Genomic DNA, 16,772 nt, shown 5'->3' with positions numbered 1-16,772 from the left:
TTCCTAAACCCAGATTCCTCGGCTGGGACACATGCAATGTCCATCTGGGCTGCTCCCCATGGCCCGTGGGACCTGGGGAGCAGGAGGACCGACGGGAGCACGGGACTCGGGCTGCCTCATGCGCCACAAGGAATAAAGCCTTTTGTCTCTGATCCAGGAATCTCGTGTTTTCTGCTGGGCGGTTCTATGGTCAGAGAGCGTGGCCTGAGCAGTTTCCATATAGTAAAGTTTATTTTTCATTTTTATCTATAAATGGCAATTTCTACATATGACTTATAGTTATTTGAAAGGCACAGAAACACAATTTTTCTCTCTACATACACACACACGAAATTCACTATTTCCTTTTCTATGTATTTATTTATTTGTAAAATCTACTTCATCAAACATGAAAACTGCTAATTAATTTCAAGTCAGTGATTAACATGTTTCTGCCCATTTCCTCTTGACAACTGAAGTATTATTTTTAAATGGAAATGGGACTGTATTCGACACACAAAGATTCCTCACTGTTTGATGGTTCTATAATCTACTTTCTCATTCTGAAGCTGTTTTTTAAAATTCTACTTATAAAAGGTCTCCTTGTCCCATCCTCGCCTCCATCTTTCAGGCCCCAGTCTTCCAAATAAAGAGGTTAATAATCTCCTCGACTTTCCTGGAGAGTCCGGGCTTCTTTCTCAGGAAACGCTGTTGTTCGTTGTCTATTACTCTCGTCTTTGTTTCATCTGGACTTGGTTTAGTAGAAGAAATTCCTCGGCCTTTACGACATATGTATAAATAATATCTTTTTCTTATTTTCGGCTGAATTCAAATATTCTATATTTCTATACTCTTCAAGTCACTTTATCGGGCATTTGGCTCAGAGATCATTTTCGCTATCCAGTTAAATCCTCATTACTTTCTCGGGAGATAGGAAAGGGATAAAGCGTCCCTATTTAAAACCAGAGGAGGCTGAGGCTTTGCGATAGCAGTTGGCCTTTCTAAGGCAATATGTCCTTTGAAACCACTGAGAATAGAACCGTGCTTCTGCTCCGTACTTCTGTGGTTTGCTCGTTTGTTAGTTTGTTTTGCCATCAAGAGAGTCCGTGTGATGTCTTTCGAATGAAGTCGCATCATAAATAGTATTAAATGTTACATCATCATCATTATTATTATTTTTCTGTGGAAGACTGAAGTTGGCCGCAGATTCTTGAAGAACCTGCATTTAGAAACAGGGCATCTGGGTTCCACACTCTCGAATCCAGGCTGCCCGGTGACGGCTTCGGTCAGGAACCTCCTGTCGCTCTGACACCGCGTCTGCTGCGGGCACGTCCTTTAAAATCTTGCAGGTGGTTTCTTCTTCATTCCACTTGTTCCGAGTCGCCGTGTAAGTCCGACTCCTCTCAGGCTCCCCACGCAAACTGGGAGTCAAGGTTCGAATCCTTCTCGGAGAATCTAGCTGTTCTCAGCTTACCGACAGAAAATCAAAAATCCAGAAAATTTCGGGAATCGGCTTGATGTAAGATCCCAACCACAGAACCCCTAAATAGAAAAAAAGTTCTCTTGACTTCTGAGTTCATTTCTCTTTAGACTTTGACGCTGTTATCTACTGGGAAAAAGAAGCTTCCTTCTGACATGTTGTCATATGCGATGGTACGGCCTTGCATTTCGAGGGGACCTAGGCCGAGCAGAAGAGGTGGTGAGGGCCCGACAGCTGATGCGATTTTCGTGAACGTGCTGCCTCCTGGCATCTCTTCTTGCTTTTACCAAAAACATTACCCAGGCAACCTTGTAGCCTTTTGAAACCTGCCTTTCTGTTTTGAGGTTCTACTTCCCTTGAGGTAAACATGAATGCTAATTTGTGTTTACCTACATAAAATTCATCTGGATAAAAATGTTCAGAAGTTAATTTTACTTTTGCTCTATATCTCCCCAATTATTGCCTATAAATTTAAAAATCATATTCGCCCTTGGGACACTAATCTATACAATTGGGGGAAGCGAATTTCAGCATTCGTAAGTGAACACTTACGAGTCATTCTCTACGTGCCTGGCAATGTGCGAACTGGGATCATACATTATCTCATTTAATATCCGCGTAAACTGTCAACGACTATGCCATCCAAACTTTACAGGTGAGGAAAATGAGGCTCAGAGGGACAATAAAAGCATCTCATGGTGACGTAGCCAGGTACTGACATTTTTAAGGCTGCAAACACCACGATGTTATTCTCTCTTCACTCTAACTCATGGGACAATAAATCACTGGACCCCTTTTCTGTAGGGAATGGATCAGATGAGAGTTACGCCGACCGGGTCAATTCCACTGGACCCAGGCAGGAGGGCGAGGGGCTCCGGCCCACGCTGCCAGCGGAACACGTCACGTGTGGCAGGTCACAGGGCTGTTAGCACGGACGCTTTGCTGTCGGCAGACCTGTCATCGACCGTCAACACCACAGTCATTTGACGGCGGGCCAGGTGCTTACACTTTTATTTTAAGACTCAAATTTTCCAGATCTCTAAATTGAAATTAATACAAACCACCTTAATTGTTATAAATATAGTTTATCAGATGGTGCATTCAGAGTGGAACTCACAATGGTTGCTGTATCCGAAGTGCTTGGGAATGATCGCTGCCTTATTACTGCTGCTACGGCATGGGAGAGGTGGCGTAGACCACAGGCGTCTACATACGGACGTGGTCAGACATGGACATTTGTCCAAAAGGAGCTATCGAAGAAATGACAATGCAGGCAGAGGCATGAAATGGGATCGAAGTCTGAGAACATAATAGAAGTCCAAAATCCAAGAAACACGAACACGAGGACTAGGCGGCCCGTGGGAGAGCCGGGACACGGACGGGAGACGGGGCAGCGTGTGCACCCACGTGTGCGCGTGCAGGAAAAGAATGGCCGCGGCCTTTTCCGTGTGAGGGAGCCCAGCAATGCCTCGTCGTGGGTGGATGGGGGTGTCACCAAGCTCCCCGGCGCGTCTGAGACAAGAGGGGCTGCGTAGGAATACGCAGCGTAAGTCAGAAACACTACGAAAACACGAGCGGGTTAGGAAACGGGTTAGTGTGACACGTGACATGGGAAAGGCTTGTCAGTGCAAGAAAAAAAGCGTGGAGATGCTTGAGACAGAAATGCTGACTGCGGGTGCCCTCCCAGTCGGGGAGGTCTAGTTTTATTTGTCCTTGGGAAAATGCTCACGAAACTTGCAAACTGGAGCGCAATGGGCACCCCGGAGACCTCCAGGCAGCCAGGCCCGGCACGGTTTGGGTTCATTCGAACAGTGCTCTGAAGTTTTGAGGTTTGTGGGCAATTGGGTTCTCGCAGACCTGGCTTCCTTTTCGATAGGGGACACCTCACATTTAAGCTTCCATTGTATTCAAGATAAACGGAAAGGAATTAGACGATACCTTGCTGAGTCTGTATCAGAATAACCAATAAAATGTGGTTTATGCAGTCATTTAATGGAAGCTGCTAGCTGTCATTTAAAATTAGACCCTGTGGAAGATTATTTTTATTAGACTTGACAAAAAAGAGAATGTTATTATTATGTATTTTAAACCATGCATTGCCCAAAATATTTTCATGGAGTGTGAAAAAAAGTTGGGCTTTAGAATAACCTCAGAAATTATTACAATCTATGGAAATGCTTTGAACACCATTCTTATCTGTAATAGTAATGCTTTTAAGAATATATATATATATATATATATATATATATATATATCATCTATCTAGCTATCTGTAAGTAGATGCCTTTACAGAACTACTATTTGAATATAAGAAACATACTAAATATACATTAAAACATTAAATTTCATAGGTGTTTGAAATAAAATTTTTGCTGTTATTTGATTTCGAAATTTGTAAATATCTAGAGGCTATGGTAAAGTTTATATACTTAGTTTTCATTGTCTGCCTATAATGAAAGCTCAGACAAACTTTTAACGACGGTTGTAAAATTTCACCTACTTAAAACTAAATGTTTTCTTTTGCCAGCGAATTAGCTACTGACAGCTGGACTTTTACTAGAGGCCACGTGGAGGCTGAACTCTCGGAAGGCTCTCTTACCGTCGCTCCTCGCTTCCTTCTCTAAGAGGTGACTACGACACAGAGCAGGCACGTGACTTGCACGAGGTCACGCGGCTCTTGTCGGTCTTCCTCTAGCCTAAGCGGCCAGTCACCATGCCGTGATGCCTCAGTAGACGCATATGCATTCATTAAATACATTCCAGAAATCGAGAACCATGTTCACGTTCTTTGAAAGTAGCCTTAATTATCTTCCCACGCAATTCTTACATCAATTTATTAGATTTTAGTCTGCCTCTGCTGGCCTACATTTTTTTTTTTTTCCTATTTTGCAGCACTGTCCCAAAGAGAAGACAGTTCGATTCTTTGGGTTCTATGTGTATGGGCCATGATTATATATTTGTATGCTGAGGCATCTTGGCTGACCTTTGAAATCAATTTTTTCCCTTTAAGGAAATCATTTTTGTAATTGCCATGAGCAGACTGTATGCCTATGAATAAGTAAGTCTATCATAGTTAAAAAAAAATTCTCCTAGAGTTTCCTTATTATTGATTAATTCTAGCAATACAAATGAAAGAAACAAAATTGTATTTAATGTGAAATTACACCTTTTTATGTTAGGTAGTCATTTCCTTATACATTATCAACTCTAAACAAGTCGATTAAATATAAAATATATTTATATATGTGCATATTCCCAAATGACATTGAGAGTATTCACGACAAATTTTAAGGAAAAAGAACGTGATGTAAATGAAATTCTTACGATACCGTGTTACTGTGCCACTTAGCAAACTTTCACATTGCCTTCTCATTATTTCCTTCTCCTTTATGTATTTATACAGAGACATGCATTTTTCATTGTGTCTGTGTGTTTGTTTAGAGAAAAGATTTTCTTTAGTGTTCTGAAATTGGAGCAATAGTAAGCAAATGTATTAATTAGGATCATGGGCCCACTTTCATTATCGACTATAATAATTTGTTCTAATTCAGCTAGTGTTGGGTTATTACAATCAGTGTCCATCACTCAGAAAAATTAAATTTCACAAATATGTGAATGGCTTTTCCCAGCAGGAAACTGGTCATTGTTAATAATGAAGAAGGCTCTTGTATTATGATTAATAATTGATAATCATGAGCAATAGATTCATGGATAGAACTTTGGAGAATGAATTAATTCTCATATATTCCTGCATTAATATTAGCTATCACACACCACCTGCAATCACAAATCATGCATTTAAGTTTTTCCTAGAATTTCTTAAACTTTGATGAACATGCTTAGAAACTAGATTGTAAAAAGTGTCAACATTTTTCTGTGTACTGCTCATCAAGTTATTTATTATGCTTCCAGATTTCTCACATTTTCTGTGTGGCAAACTAATTATTTTTTCGTAGCTAATAGAAATTCCTATAAAATGTGAGTACGAAGAATGCTTTCATTGGATTTATTTCTGGGGAACAAAAAGAACAAACTCATCAAAAACAGACTCACAAATATAGTGGACAATGTGGTGATGGACAGAGGGGAGGGGGGTTTGGCGGCTGGGAGAATGGGGTGGTGGGTTAAAGAAGTACAAATTAGCAGCTGATAGTTGGGCACGGGGAGCATGGCAGAGGGAATGCAGTCAGCATTAATATGAGGCCAGGTGGAGGGCCAGGGGAGGGAGGGAGCAACTGGGGGGATCGTTTTATGAACGTTATAGATGTCTAACCAATGGACTGTATACTTGAAACTAATTTAAATAAATATATTTTTTTTTAAAAAAAATGCTTTCTCTGAAAGGGACGACAAACTGCCGAGGATCGAGCCCACTCTGGGAGGCTTTCTCATTCCTTCGAAAATTAAAATGAGCACGTGCTGCTTATGGCCTTGTGAGATACCTTTGAAAGGAACTAGAAGACAGTATTTAGCTACAGTTGGGAATAACACTTTGCCGTTTTCACACTACGTCCTACAAGTATTGTAATAGTATTTTATGTACTCTATGATGTCAGCAATTGAAGGACAATATTATTTTAAGTAGCATCATAAAAGAACAGTGCTGCTAATTAAATCATAACTCACATTTGATTTAGGGGGTGTTCGAATGTGAACAAAAAATACACATTTTGGAATTGATACAATATAATAGTATTTCCCCATTCATGTAACTATTTAGACAAAAAAATTATTTCAGAGGCTGTTAGTAGTTAATACTTGGATAAGTTTTATGATCAAGTATAAAACTAGAAGAGCAAATTCACTTAGTTTCGAGTTGCTATTTAAGCGAGCTTTCCAAAAAGCTAACTTGATCCTTTCTCTCTTCTAGATTCCTCTCCGCTTTGCACGTGGCATTCGACACATCTTCCATGAGGCACACCATAGAGTAAGACAATGCCGCTTCCTCGTCAGAAACTTCTCTTCAGCTTATAAACGGAAATAAGATAATTTGTTTTTAAATGATTATTATTCAAAAGAACAAGAATGATCTCTGCGAAATGGAAACAAATTTTTAAAAAGGTGCTATTTGCTTAAATATCTAACTCTCATAATAGCCTCAAATATTTGACAGTACTCTCTCAGAAATAGCACCAGTTTACAGTTTATTACCGTGGCTTAATTCTCCCACACATCCCCCAAAACAAAGCTCTCTTTTGAAAGAGACGGGTTTGGGATTAGCACGTAAAGAACACGTAGAGGCTACTGAAGAGTGCGATCCATTTTTTCTATCATGATCATTTTCCATTTTTGGCTTGAATGTAGGAGCGAGAAGCCGACGTGAAGGGGAAAGGAGTCTTGTCCTGCAGAAATCATCCTCTAGGGAGGCTGGACTGAGGCCCCTTCAATGAGCTGATTAGTCAAGAAATCAATCGGGCGCCATTGTCATGACAACATGAACAAGCTCTTTGGTTTTTCTTAGTATCCTTGAACTGTCATTAAATAAGTTACACTAAGGTGTGGAAAGTTTTTGATGTTTTAAGGAGTGAAAGGACAGGAGATAATCTAACTCTGGGTAGTATTAACATTTCGATCCCTCAACATTCTGGGCCACGAGAGAAGGAAGGAATTTTCTTGCTCATCTCTTGCGTCCCCTATACCATCAGGCAGGTACTGAGCACAGAGTAAGCACTCTACGAACTTGTGAATGGTTAATGAGTAGCTAACCTCTATTTAAAAATCTTATCGAGTCAATTAATATTAATTCTTTCATTATTGTTCTCAGTGAAGGAAGCCAGAATATACACTTTTAACAGCCTTACCAATTTAGGGATTCTTTTTATTCAATACTCTGCAGTGTAAATGCACTGTTTTATTTCCACTGTTTTTCTAGAAGTTAGGTTCTTCAAGCAAGAAATATTGCATAACTTAGATTATGGTAATATATCAAAATATGTTTACTCATATGTTCTCCTAGAAGAAAGATAATAAACAAGGCTAGAACAAGGTTTTACAAACATATGATGTGAAAAGATTCTATTGGATTCTGTCTCCGATAGTTAAGAAACGCCTGTTGAGAAATTTTTTATGTGTTTGTTTATCTATAAAGCTAGAAACACTCCTGAATCACCTCTCTTCAAAAGGATTCAAGCAAATGCTTCAGTTGCCTAAAAAAACTATACTGGGGTATTCATTGCTTATATAGCTCATTGGTAATTTAATCTTGTAAAATCTTTTTAATCACATTAAAATATATATAAACATGTTCTATCTGTTAATAATTATCTTCCATGGCCTAGTTTTAAAACTAGAAGGCCAATAAATGGGGCCATCTTTTTATTTTGTACTAGATACATAATAAATGAAATCTAACTTTTTTTTTTTTATCTTAGATAGGTTTTTGGTAACTTTCCAACTAGGAAATTATACTTTTGTCTAGTTTATAGCACAAACCTTCATTTTATTTTAAATAAGCAAATGAAGAGTTATTCCTTTGTGACTATGAAGAGGGTATTTAAGTACTATTTCATACTTGTTGGATTTTCATTTTCAAGAGAGACTTGTGCATGTAATGATATTCTCATAAAAGGAGTAGATAAACTAAGTCTTGGGGGCTGGGAACCTTTGCTTATGGTCTCAGAATTCGGGGAATTGGGGCAGTTTTCAAGTTGTGGTGCCATGACCTCTGAAAACAAAATCATTTGCTCAGCTTACTCTGAAAATGCTCCAGCTCTGGAGCAATTTTATGAGTGTGAGTCCTTAGAGAGAAACAAAGCTGTGTAGTCATTTCTGAAATTCAGCCAAGCGCTCCACTTACATGTATGAGCCAAGCTGATGGAGTCTCTGACACTGTGATTTCTAGTAACGTGTGGGCTCTTCGTTGAGCTGTAAGGCGGCTGCTATATAAACATCTGCCCACTCACTTTCCCCTCGTCTCCGAGCACCCAGACCCATGGTGTCTGGCTTTCACTGCTGAGGTCTTAGTGAGTCTCTAACCGACTGTCTCCAACTCCTTAACAGCAATTGCTTGGCGACACTTCTCAGTGGCATGACTCGGCAAGGCACAACAGCATCAATAACGGATACTAATTCAATTCCGTTTCACACATTTTTTTGGCCCAAGATTGTTAGACATACTTGAGAGGGTCGAAGGATATTATTTAGCTACACTTGGGAATAACGATTTAGTGTCATCGCATTACAAATCTCACAAATGAGCCACCGTCATATGCTGAACCCTTTCAATGGCACCTTCCACGTACCAGATCCATTCTCAGCGCTTTATATACGTCAACGCGCAGATGCCTCCCAATAACCAAATAAGTAGAACTATTACATCCTCATTTTAAAGATAAAGGAACAGAAGACATTTAGGTTGCATAACTTGCCCAAGTTTGCCCAGCCAGTTAATGGTAGAGCAGGGGCCCTACGACACAAACTGAGTGCTTTCTTTTATGGCAGACGATTATGGTGGCATAAAATAGCTCTTGGAATTTCCTTCATGAAAATAAAATGTAAATGACTCCATTCATGAGCATTTTGCCTGTTTAGAACAACTGTATGTAAAGAAGATTTACGACTGTAAACCAACAGCCAGGGACATTGCAGTTATTAACTTTGGTTGCAAATGATCATTATTGGATCGCACATATGGGCTGATAAGGAATGTGCGAGGTTCTGAAATAATTTGAAATTTGGTAGTTACACTTTTTCCCCCTGATTTAAGCCACTAGAAAAATGTCAAATTAGATCATTGTTACAATGGTTTAAATTCAAGCCAAATCTAGAAGACTAAGTCATACCAACCTCCTATTAATGACTCTTCAATTAATCCACGGTCATATTAATAATCATCATCCCACGGAGGGCCTAATGTCCTGTGCAAGCCTGCTTTGCACTTGTCACCCTTAAGTGTTACAAAAGCTCTTTAAACCATATCCTGGATAGATAAAACGAGGAATGTAGTATTGAGAAAATTAAAAATTCATTAAGAATAACATAAGATCATTTGTTATACTACTTTTTTATATTTTAAAGAAAACTTTTTATATTTGAAAATGTAATGTAATTGAGAATTTTAAAAATCAAGACTATGTAGTACTGGATATAGAACTCTCTAGTCTTAAACTGAAAGAGAATTATTAACGTTCTTCTGATGAGTGGCCCACCTACTCCCCAGCCCACCGGCCCTCTCATAGACAGGATCTAACATATCTCCACAAATCCTGAATATTTGCTTCTTAAGATTATAGCCCAATATCATCCCACTGTTTGCTTTTCAGAAACGTTAGTCGTAAAGCTTATAACTTTTTTCTGGCTACTTGTAAAATGTTCTATTTCAGGTTCTTGACTAAATTATTTCGTAGCTTGACTCCGAAACTGTGGGGAGTGTGGCCAGAGGACGGGATGAGAGACAGCTCGCTCTGTGGGTAAACAAAAAAGCTCCTCCTGCAAACGTTTCATCACTAGCTCTGAAATGCACACTGAAAGAGCGAAGATTCAGAGACTCTAGGAGAAGGGAAAGGAAAAAGGAGAGTGGAATCTTTTCTTGCAGGAACTGATTTTCCTAGTTATTCTGGGGGGACGTTTGATCGTCTGCCTATACGTAGAGAGATACGCGGGAAGCGCTGCTTCTTAGGTCATCCTCTACGCACGGCCATGCCTTTTGGAGTAACCATGGCAACGGGTCCTAGGCCACACGTGGAGCGCAGGGCTTCCTGTTAGTGGCCACAAATAATTGCTTTTGCCCTAAACTGAACAGAGTATTAAGGAGATGGGAGTCAGTAACCGGGGTGAGCTCTGGGGGCCGGGGTGCAGGTGGACACGGATGGACCTGCACGCACGGGGCGCGCACGAGAGCCCCTGATGCTCGCATCCGGGCTTGGGGTCGCCGAGGGCGGGGCCTTACCCGGGCCTTCTGCTCCATCTCCAGCATGACTCTCTCGTGCTGCTCGGCTATGGCCAGCGTCGCTGAGTGGACCTTCTGATAGATCATTTCTCCTTCCCGCGTCTGAAAAGTGAACAGGCCTTCTCCCGTGTCACACATTCTGTGAGGACAGAGACAGGGAAAGAGGTGGGTCTCCACGTGTTCAAGTGCTCATCGGTCCTGCCTGGGAAAGGCGCCCTCGCCCCGAGCTGCCCAACTCCCCTGGGCCGGAGCAACTGCAGCGGATGCGTCCTTGACCGAACCAACCGACCGGCCAACCAACGCGCCATTAAATGGCACATGGGAACGAGCCTCAGGGGGAAAAGTCATGTGCGTTTGGATTTTCAAAGACGAAGCGTTCACAGCAGCATTAAAGGAACAGAGGAACGTGGTCTGGGTGATTGCAATGCGTGTCCTACCATTTTAGAGAATAAAAACGAATAATTGTTTCATTTCAAGGGATTTCACATTTCTGATACCATAACACAATCTCCTACGACTTGATAGCTCCTGAAATTTAAAAAGCTTAAGAAAAATCTGCAATTATATACTCACTGCAGTAGGCACCAAAGAGAAGACTACAACATTTTAGTTTATGAATCGGCACCCATAGGCTGCAGCTTGTATTTAAACGGAGTAATAATCCTTAATGAACTCTTGGGTTAGCCTAGCAAACGCTATGGCATAAAGGAGACTCTCTTTCATTCGGTTTGACTCCTGCAATGCCACTTAGCGGAAGTGCGACCTTGGGCCAGTCGGACGACTTGCCTGTATCTCCTTTTCTCTCTCTAACTCAGAAAAGACCAGTGCCCAGTTCATAAGACCCTTCTGACAGTTAAAAGGCTTGATACATGAAATATTCGGAGTACCGCTTAGCACTATTAAGTGCTTAAAATGTTAGCTATTAGTATTTTCATTACTCACAAAGTATGGAGCTAATCTCAATATCCACCAGCATGAAATGGTTGGCGTAATTATAACATTTTTATCCGATAGCTGACACTATTTCTGTGCCATTTCTGAGAGCATATAATACATTAGAAATTCTTATTACGTAAATTCAAGAGGAAAAAAACAGAACACAAATTACTTTTTAATTATTTAATTATAATTACCTTTTTAAAACACAACTTTTTTTATTGGAATAAAATCACTGACCATTTGTCAGGCAATAGGATTATAGGAAAGTTTTATTATAAAAGAGTAATTCAAACCTGAAAAATATTTTAAAATAACATTTAAAGCCAGCTTAAAACTAATTAATTAATTAATTAATTAATTTTTTAAGCCAATTTTAAAAATTAATTGCAGGTCTTTAGGAAGATTTACCTCACTCTCAATATGTTGTTAAACTCAGATACTGGATATAAACTGGATTGCTGTGTTGCTGGTTTTTGGGTTCTACCATGAAACGATTTGCATAAATTATTCATGAGGCCAAACTATCTTCCAGCACCAAACAGGTTTCAGGTTCTTCTCCGTGATTCTCCAAGGAGTTTTCAGTAGAACAGAAATGTCTCCAGAGGCTTCAGACATTACCATGGCTGTGACTGCCAACACTTAGTGCCCCATAGAGCCAGCACTTAACTTCTGAGAAGGAGATCTTAATAAAATTCACACAGCGTGAAATAGAAAGTCTGGGGGAAAAATGAAGAGTTTTCACAAAGTGAAACAAATGAGCTTTCCTTTGTTGATTCAGAAGAGTAAAGAAATCCCACAGCAGGAGCAGCAAAACCATTGATAAGCAGTGAGCTCATTTTGTCTGAGGTTGAGTTTTGTTAGCTGTCATGTGAAAAACAGTTTCTTAGCCCTCGAAATGAGATAATGAAGACGCAAATTGTTATTTCATACCCAGTCGTTGAGATGCAAAGATCTAACATTTATTGTCTTCCTGAGACTTAACTCTGCCCAGTGAAGGAGTTTGAAAGCTTGGAGAAGGGTTTTTTTTTTTTTTTTTTTTACACATTATGAAATAAAAACTATTGTAGGCTGCATCCTTTGATCAAGAATACGGAATTAAAACATGCTGACGTTAAACGGCCAAGGAATTTTAGGTGAAGGTGCTCCTTCTTCAATGCAGGCACCTTGGCCAAGCTGAAGTCAAAATTCCTCAGTAAAACGGGCTCAAATTTACGGCTTTTGTCAGCGGTGTTGGAATATACAGTTTAGTCCGCTTGTTGTTTAAAACATGTTCTTTCGAGGCTGTGAAGGAGCAGATATGGAGATTTTTTTCTTATAAGTCTGAAAAGTTTTGTGGTAGCCAGACGGTACTAGAGAAGACGATAAGGGGCCACATAACATGATGCTGATGGCCGTCGCCTTGGTATTCAACGCGTGGTCCACAGACGGGCAGCGCCTGCACAGCTGGGCGCCTTTCCAGACCATCCGATCGGAGCCCGCGAGTCACGGCATGCCCGCGGACTCATGTGCACGTTATAGTCTGAGAAGCACCGACCTGGAGAACCCTTACCATGGGTCACTGTGTCACGAAAGGGGACTGGGCGGTGACACTTGGGACCTAAATGAGGACAACCTAGAAGCCACCGCTTAAGACGGTGACATATAAAACTGAGAGTTAGAAATAAAGAAATTTGAGGAAAAGAACAAAAACCCTTTCCTTAACCTGGGAAAACCTTGTTCCATTTGAATATCCTCGTCACTATCACGCACATTCTTCAATTGCATTTATTTAGGAAAAAAGTGAAAACGTGGATCCAATGTGTTCGTCCTGATTCCAGCTGAGAATTCTATTGAAATTTATAAACAATTACAATTGTTATCTATCTTTATAGTTAACTAGGCATAAATTTAATGCATAAACTTAATACTTTTTAAATCTAAAATCAAATGTTAAAGAATATAATCTCGTCTCTTTCAGCTTTAAGAAATAGTCTAGAGCCTTATAAAATATCTAAGTAAATAGGACTGACATGCTTTTTTTCCAGGTTTTTTGTGCTTTTGTTATTTTGACATTGTGATATAAGAGACATTGTAAGATTCAAAAGACTAAGGGCACACATTTCAACCATCCCGTCATGACTCATCTTATCCACCTGCCATTATTTATCAAGGACGATAAGCCAGGTGTTGTCTTGAGCCTGGGGATGAAAATCGGGGGGAAATATACATGGCTCATTGCCTCTGAGCCTTTCCAAGGAGCGGGGAAGCTTTGTGTCGTTCCGAGAATGACAGGCGTCCTGTGAGGGCAGCCAGGAGAAGTGCGGGGCCCAGGAGGAGGGCGATGGTGGATCGACCTATGTGCCCCTCATCCATAACATGGGGGCGACGGGACTTCGTCACGAGACCATTCTTCTAATGAAACGATGTGAGGTTCGTGACAGTGGCAGAGAAGGGTCCAGTTAGCAGGCCTCGGTTTGCGATGGTTCCTCGGCTGACTTCTGCAATGCTACCTCTGAGCCTCAGGCCTACGCCACCGGGTGACGGCGTTTTGGGGAGCCTGAGGCCTTCAGCCATGCTGTACTGGTGTGACCACATAAGTCTGTCCTGACGATGTGACTTATGGGGAACAACTGCTTTGCTCTGGGGGAGGCCGGCGTGTGAGTAGCTGAGGTCAGACCTGAGGACGCTGCCTGCCTGTGTGACTGACCTTCAAGAGAAAGCTTGGCCACTGAGGCCGGGGGTAGCTCTCCTGGCTGACAACGCTTCGTGAGAGCGGCCACACGCCATCGCTGAGAGAAGCAAGCATGTCCCGAGGGCCCTGGAAGCGTGTGCCTGGTTCCTTCTGCTCTGCGTCCCTGCGCCTTTCCCCTTAGCGGATTGTACACCGTACCTTGCACTGTAGTAAACCGTAACTGTGAGCATAAGAGCTTTTTCTGATTCTTGTAAATCTTTTTAGAGAATCATTCAGCCTGAGGGTCTTCTCGGGGAGCCCTCCACCTGAGACAGCCAACCCATGACATGGCAATACATTATTGACCTAAGAATCTGAAAAACCGTAGCCTTTTCCTTAAATGGCTCTTTTCCAAAGTCCATTCCTCTAGGGATCTAAGAGAGCATCCTCTTTCTTTATCCCACCCGACAACTCGCTTCCAGAATCACTTGAAATAACGGCACCGCGGGTTCTGGACTCTGTCGTGTTCTTTGAAACAGGGAAGTGTAGAGTTGGTGTGACTGCACGTTTTCGCAGGAAACCGGACGGCAAGCGAGGCGCTCCATGATGTTCTGACGCTTGGCTTCGAGGGCAGAGACAGCCCTCGATGTGGTTCCTGGGGGCGATTGCACTTGGGCAGTGTCCCTACGAGACCCCAGCCCTCCTTCCCGCCTTCACATCTCAAACTTAGCTCTTCCAAGTGACAAACGGAAGAAATTTACCAAATCAAAAAAGTTAAAGACATACTTTACTTTTAAAACATAAAAAAAGGGATACTTTAAAATAAAATAATTCTCTCTGGGTCTTCAGATAAAATCTGGCTACTGATGAATTTGTAGACCTTTGACGATTTTGTCCACCTTCACAGCTGTATAATTTCATCCTCACTGTATGTTTGGCGATTTTATATACATATATTTAATGACCCAATATTTATCCTCCACGCACACAGATATCTTAAACTCTCAGAAACGAAGTAGAGCAGGAACATTTTCCTGAAAACCCAGTGGTGTTTCTATTTAGTATTTAAAATTTAATGTTTAATTATAGAAAGTAATGAAATTCTTAAAAGCACAGCTTTTCTGCAGAGCAGTTAAAACCAATTAACGCTTTTCTTCCATTAACAGTTTATTGTCATCTAACAATGCTAGCGGTTTATACTTTTTTTTTAAAGCAGTTATGAAAAGGCTGGTTTTTCTCTGAGAGCTCTTGTGAGTCAGATTTTGATCCACGGCAAACAACAAGCAAAATGGACAAACAGATGAAAGCAACAGTATAAAAATCCAGAATGAGACCTGACTCAGCTGAGAGTTAAATGTGTGAGGGGAGCATAATCTTGGATCTGTGACAGAAAGCGAACTCTTCAATAAACTGTGTTTGGACACTCGCCATCGGGAGAAATATTTGGATTTATGTCTCTACCTCCACTGATACAAATTCCAGAGAAAGCGAATGAAAAAAAAAAATACTAGAAGAAAACAGGGAAGAAATCCTCCATAAATTCAGAGACAGGAAGGGGTTTTAAGCTATGAGCCAAGCCAAAAAGTGACAAAAGAAAAAAACAGAAAAATCTGCCTGTGAAAAAAATGTAAGAAATAATAAAGAAATTCTAAGACATCAAAAGGCAAATAAAAAATAAGAAAAATACTTGAAACTCCTAACACTGACAACTTTTCATGTATAAAATAAGTATGGCAGTACTTTATTCATAAGGTTGTTTGAGCATTACATGAATTAATATATGCAAATCCAAAAACAGTGTTTGTAACATATTATTATTCTTTAACTAGTACTGCTATTTTTATTACTACTATTACTCAAATAGTAAGATCTCTAAATGAAAAAACAAGGTGGAAATAATACATATAGTGTGCTAAAATTTTTGTAAAAAAGTATTGTGGAATTTATATACATCTTTGCTTATTAAAGATGTAAGCATCGAACTCTGTAAGCATGTACAAAAATCTAGTGTTATTTATCGGGGGAGAAATCACCGTGATAGATGGGGTAAACTACGGGAAGGACACTTTTCACCAGTACTTCTTTAAGTAAATAAACAAATTAAGTAAAGGAATGTTATTGACTTATTAAACTGGATAAATTAAGATTAAATTAATGTTAAATTTTTTAAAGCAAAGATCGAAGGACTTTGGCAGGATTTTTGTGAAATGTCCTGTGTATAATATGCTTAGCTCGATTTCTGTCACTTAGCAAATACCCTTTTACTGTTAAACTCATAAAATACTGTACTGGTCATTAGGGGCCCTCCCTTCTAATTTAAACACACATACACACAGAGTATATGGGTTTATAAACATTTAAACTCCTTCCCGTGAAGCACAGACATACAGTCTGATTTTCAAGAGGATGGAGTCTGCGGAGAGTTCTCTGGTCTCTAACGCATTTGCAATAAAGACGACAATCAGCAATGATGAGGATAATCACAGCCAGCATTCATGCAGCATTGACTTGTGCAGTATGGGCGTCACCTCGCTGCGCCTCTCAACGCCCTACGAGGCTCCCACTGCTTCCCATTTGACAGAAAACACCATCGCCCTGAGGAGGTTAAGGAATTTGCTCAAGGCCATTAACACTTAAGTATCTAAACTGTGATCTGAATCTAGCAGTGTGATTTTGAAGGGTAAGCTCATTATCACTAAGCTAGATTGCATTCATTCAAGATGGGCAGAAAAGCAAGCATAATTCTGAAGTTATAAAAATGTAATGGAGAGAGAATCAGCTCAGGACAGGGCTTGGGCTAAAACATTTTGAAAGTTCTCTCCCTCCTCGCCTCTGCT

General features: G+C 40.4%; 1 protein-coding gene across 3 annotated transcripts in view; it reads right to left on the bottom strand.

The window, feature by feature from the left end:
* DOK6 (docking protein 6) overlaps window positions 1-16,772 on the bottom strand; it is a 250,620-nt gene that overhangs the window by 51,614 nt on the left and 182,234 nt on the right. For all 3 annotated transcript variants that reach the window (XM_016120985.2, XM_036230124.1, XM_036230125.1), the window contains one exon: window positions 10,347-10,485. In XM_016120985.2, the coding sequence (XP_015976471.2) occupies window positions 10,347-10,485 (139 nt within the window). The remainder of the gene's footprint in view (window positions 1-10,346; window positions 10,486-16,772) is intronic.

This window comes from Rousettus aegyptiacus, unplaced genomic scaffold (genome assembly GCF_014176215.1).
Source record: "Rousettus aegyptiacus isolate mRouAeg1 unplaced genomic scaffold, mRouAeg1.p scaffold_m13_p_12, whole genome shotgun sequence".
Lineage (NCBI taxonomy): Eukaryota > Metazoa > Chordata > Mammalia > Chiroptera > Pteropodidae > Rousettus > Rousettus aegyptiacus.
The sequence above is the reverse complement of the archived record's forward strand: the minus strand, read 5'-3'. Positions and strand labels throughout refer to the sequence as shown.